The sequence below is a fragment of the Gavialis gangeticus genome, unplaced genomic scaffold (genome assembly GCF_001723915.1).
Source record: "Gavialis gangeticus isolate Ggan-Ray unplaced genomic scaffold, GavGan_comp1, whole genome shotgun sequence".
NCBI lineage: Eukaryota > Metazoa > Chordata > Crocodylia > Gavialidae > Gavialis > Gavialis gangeticus.
Genome location: NW_017728992.1, coordinates 142486553 through 142491646, shown reverse-complemented (window position 1 = coordinate 142491646; position 5094 = coordinate 142486553). Strand labels below are relative to the sequence as shown.

Sequence of the window (5094 nt, the reverse complement as noted above, 5' to 3'; positions counted from 1 at the left end):
GTGGACATATAGGAGAAAGTCCAGCAGAGGGCAACAAATATGGTGAGGGGGTTGGGGCCCATGACTTTTGAGGAGAGTCTGAGGGAACTGGGCTTATTTAGCCTAGAGAAGAGGTGACTGAGAAGGGATTTAATAGCCTTCAACTACATTAAAGGGGTTTGAAAGAGGATAGAGCTAGGCTGTTTTCTGTGGTAGTAGATGACAGAACAAGAAGCAACACTCTCAACTTGCAGCAGGGGAACTTTAGGTTAGATATTAGGAAAAATTTTCTCGCTAGGCAGGCAGTAAAACACTGGAGTAGGTTACCCAGAGAGGTGGTGGAATCTCCATCCTTGGACGTTTTAAAGACCTGGCTAGACAAAGCTTTGGCTGGGATGATCTAGTTGGGGATGGTCTTGCTTTGAGCAGAGAGTTGGACCAGATGACCTCTTGAGTTCCCCTCCAACCTTAATTTTCTATGATTCTATGAAAAGAGGCTTAATTGAACTCAGCAATGGTAACATATGCCCCCTTCAGTTTTAGCTTCTTGGTCTTCCATTACTCTGCAGTGAATAATCTTTTACTTTTACTACCTTATTTTTGTTTCTGTAGGTCTCTATCCAGAAAAGTGCTTAAGCATATGCTTAACTTTTAAGTTGTGAGCGGCTGATAGAGGAGGATGTCACAATAGTCCTGATACGGCCTTATGCAGATCCACTTTCTTTTCCAGTATTTTTTCCCCTTAGATTGGGCTGATTTGTTAAAACCTCAGGGTATCACAAGCTTGGATAGAGCCATGCTTTCAGATGCAGTTCCTCTGCTTCTCTGCCCAGGTAGCTTTGCTGTTCCATGCAACTGTCCTGCGAACTAGATCTATGAAGAAAATTCTGAACAATTCAGATACTTGCTGATGCATTTTCTTCCTCTGTTTCAGAAAATCTTCAGAAGAAGTGGATATGGATAAAGTGACAGCAGCTATGGTACTAACCAGTTTGTCCACCAGCCCTTTGGTTCGCAGCCCTCCTGTCCGACCCAATGGTAAGCTTACATAATGCTCTGGGGGGTTGTGAAGAGTGGGAATATAATGTACTGAGAATTTGAACATTGCTTTTCAGTTTTGCAGCAGATGCCTTGTACATCTGAATAAGTATGGCAAGATATAATTTTCTTATTTCACCAGCAGCAGCAGTAATAATACAACTGGAAAAGGACATAGCAGAAAAGTTTACCCACTGTCATTCCAACTAAGGAACTTAGAGAGTAACTTTTTATCAGGAATAGTATAATCAGGTCAGTGAGGACAAGAAAGCTTGTGGAATCATCCTCTGGTGCAGACTTTTTTATACTATATTTATACCATACCTACTTCTAGACTACTGAGGGTCTCTAGACTCTATTCCTGTAGAGAAAGTACCTGAAAATAAGGCTTTTTAAGAGGCAATAGAGAGATGACAGCCTGCGTCAAACTAGCTTAGCTCTCCAAGGGAGCAAAGACTATAAACAATCCACCAATCAGAAACAAGCTGAGAGAAAGTGGGCACCGCCCCTTTCCTGAAGGGAGGGGGAAAGGAGCTCCCCGACTGGACTGTGGATTGGAGCACAGTGGACTTCATGGGTGGAACCCCCAAAGCGTATAAAAGTAGAGCATGCTCAGCACACTGGGAGAGAGACATGGCAAGGGACGGCAAGGAAAGAGGAACTCCGGAGATGATTGTCTTTGGGACTCCGCCTGAGCCTTGATGGTGTGCAGATAGGTGCATGGCGCTCAGGCTCCAGGAGCCACTCGAGGCAGCTTGAGCCTCAGAACCCGGCAAGCAGCTAGGTGGGCAGTACATGGATTGGTGCATGGGGAGCCGGGCCTGGGAGCAGCTCGAGGCTGCTCAGGCCTTACCCGCTGTGTGGACTGGCACACGAAGAGCCAGCTCTGGAAACAGCTCAAGGCTGCTCAGGCCCCACACAATGTGCAGGTCAGTGCAGGGAGAGCAGTTCAAGGCTGCTCAAGTTAGCTCCAGCTCTAGGTCGGGTAACCAGAGCCCTGTAGTGTAGCTCAGCATTAAACTAAAAGAGCCCTAGTGCCCAGAGCAGGGCCCAGGAAAGGGAAGGACCTCCAGCATAAAGCCGGGGAACCGGAGCCAGTAAGGGCTCAGCTGCCGTAAGAGTGCCCTGGGTGCCCAGTGCGGGGCACCAGGCCATCGAGAGGAGCTGGAGGCACCGCCGGAGAGAGGCCCTTGTGGGACTGGCCACCAGGGGATGAGCCTTGGCTGCTTCAGAGTGGGAGCATGAGTTGTTGGGGAAGCGGGTCACACAGGGGAGGAGGGCTTGGGGGAGGAGGGTCTGCAGCCTCCACCCTCCTCCACTGTGGCAGGGGTGTGTCCACATCCCAGGACCCTAAAGGGGAGAGGCTCCAGGGAACATCCTGTGGGGTGCTGGTTGCACCCCATATTTTGTGATTGATGTTGCTTCATACCGTAGAGGTTAATACAGTTATGGGTACCCCTTAAGGGGGTTTATATGGGTTTACCCATCTTCATTACCTGTATATGTTTACTGCCTATTATTGGAATATTGCTACCTCAACTTACCTGGGTTTATCTGAGTTGATTTGTATATGTGTTTATTGTGTTGATGTCTTGACTTACCTGTTCCAGGGTGTTAATGTTCATCTGTGCAGGGGGTTAATTGTTGCCAATGCTGTGAATCACCTGTTCTATGTTTTGAAGTCCTTTGAAGTGGTGCAATGTGTTTGCAGGTTATTGTGAAAGGTGTCACATACGAATTCTACTGTAAATATTTAATGTCTATTATTTATATTTATTTTGTATAGCAGTAAATTTGTATATAGTTAAGTGCTTTGTCCTGGCCTGGCTCTATAGAGAAAAGAAGGAACTGCTCCCCAGTGGCAGGCCCGTCTCACAGCACTCTTGCCTGATCACCCCATTCCTTCCACTTGCAGACAGGGCACATCCCTGGTTGTGCCTGGGCTACACTTATATGGCTCCTACCACCATATTATCTGAGCACCTTCCAAGTAATTAAAAACAGAGCATCAGGGCATGCTACCTAGCAGCTCTTGACTGAAAAGCTCTCTTAAACTCTACTAAAGCATTAATATATAAATGGTCATGGCTGAATATGATTTTTTAAAAGTACAGTTTGAGTGTTCTGTGATTTTTTTTCACATATACAGTTTGAGTATTTCCTAAATACTGGAAAGGCAGTCTTTAAAAGTTTTGATTCAAATATTTTCAAAACTAAGAACCAAATTCTGAAGCCCTTACTCGAGCAAAATGCCCTTTGAAGAGGCTAAGTCTTGCCTGAATGAGGATTTAATTATTTAAACCTCTCTTAGTACTGCTGGACTACTACACTGTTTCTGGTTTTGATGTCAGTAATGTAAGAAAATACATATCTAACAGTAATAACTTAATTGTAGGAATAATTCTTCATTTCTTTTAGCTCTGTAATTAAGGAAACTTGTGTAACAATGGCGTTTTGTGTACCCATAAAGAATGTAATGTTAAGTATTAGGTTTTAAGTCAGATTTGGGGGGAAATTATTCTGTGTTAACGTGTATGAAGTAGATCAGAATCTGGCCCTTATTCCCCACAATTTAAATGAGATTATTATCACTAAGGCCATTGCTCTGGCAATGTAAAAAGAATACTAATGTGAGAATAAATTACACTTATACCTGTTTCAAAATCTTTTTTACTGCCAAGTGTGTTTGTGTTAATGAGCCACAGACTCACTGTGTTTTTTCTTTCTTGTTGTCAACTTCATTCAGTCATTACATAGTACCTGTTTTCAAAAATGTTCCTGATTAAATCTCTTCTCAGTGAGGTGAGGGAAGCTGTAAAACCAGAAAACACAAAGTACTTCCATAAACATGTAGGAAAACTATGCTGGAAAGACAATTGTTTCCTTTGTTGTCCTGAACAAACAGCATTTTTAAGCTGTGCAAAGTTCATAAGTTGATACCGATGTGCTTCTTGGCTTTGGCATGAGACTAGATTGTAAATAATTAAAAAAAGAGCAAGAAAAGAGGAAAAACAGAGAGAGAGATCGCATGTTTGAAAGAGCCACCCAGATACCACGTGAAGAATTGCTGCAGTACAGAAGAAAAACCCCCATGAATTGAACACCGCTGGTTATGACATATCATCCCTCCCTCAAACCCATATGGAAAATCCTCAAACAATTGCAACCCATACTAGAAAGGGACCCTATTCTTAAAGAGATCTTCCCAGAAGCACCCATCCTAGCCTTCAAACAAGCACCAAACCTCACTAACCTCATCAGAAGCAAACTTCCTCAGGCCCAGAACACACCAAATGGATCCAGATCATGCCATGACAAGAAATGCGAAACCTGCCAACACATCTCCACCACCCACACAATCACTATATCCCACAACAGAGCCATCAGCATTCCTGGGTCTTACAGCTGCACCTCCAGAAATGTAATATATCTCATCCAATGCACCAAATGCCCTGATGGAAAATACGTAGGAAAGACCAAACAACAACTGTGCACCAGAATGAATGCACATCGGAAATCTAGCAAAGACAAGAATACCCAACTACCTGTGGGGGCACATTTCTCACAAGAAAACCACTCTCTATCCAATCTGTCAGGTTTTGTAAAATCCTCAAAGGGAACTTACAAAACACTTCTCAGAGATGAGCCTATCAACTTCATCAACCTCCTGGATACAAAAAAATCATGAACTAAATATAGACATTGGATTTATGACACATTATAACCTGCCTGACATCTGACTCCCCAGGTACCTCTCCACTATTTAACTGCTACTTTCATCCCCCTTTTACTCCCCTCCCCCTCACCCAGCCTGTCTCTCACCCAGTGACTCCTCAGTTTATATCTTCACTGACTGCCTGTCTTGCATGCAGCCCAGCCTCTGGCTTCTTTACTATTCATTCCATCCAGGAAGAGCACACACCAACTGCAGAGGCTTCCTCAGCCTGATGAAGGGTTCTTAAACCCGAAAGCTTCCTAAAAAAAATTTCCAACTATTTAAGTTGGTCTAAAAAAAATATCAGATTCACCCAAAGAACCTTGTCTGCCTAGGTCCTTAAACCAACACAGCTACAACCT

At 43.9% G+C, this 5094-nt stretch overlaps 1 protein-coding gene across 1 annotated transcript in view; it reads left to right on the top strand.

Moving 5' to 3' along the window:
- The window catches only part of ZNF704 (zinc finger protein 704), a 200103-nt gene that overhangs the window by 125515 nt on the left and 69494 nt on the right, over positions 1-5094 (top strand). The window contains exon 2 of the mRNA XM_019527837.1: positions 914-1017. Within this exon, the coding sequence (XP_019383382.1) occupies positions 914-1017 (104 nt within the window). The remainder of the gene's footprint in view (positions 1-913; positions 1018-5094) is intronic.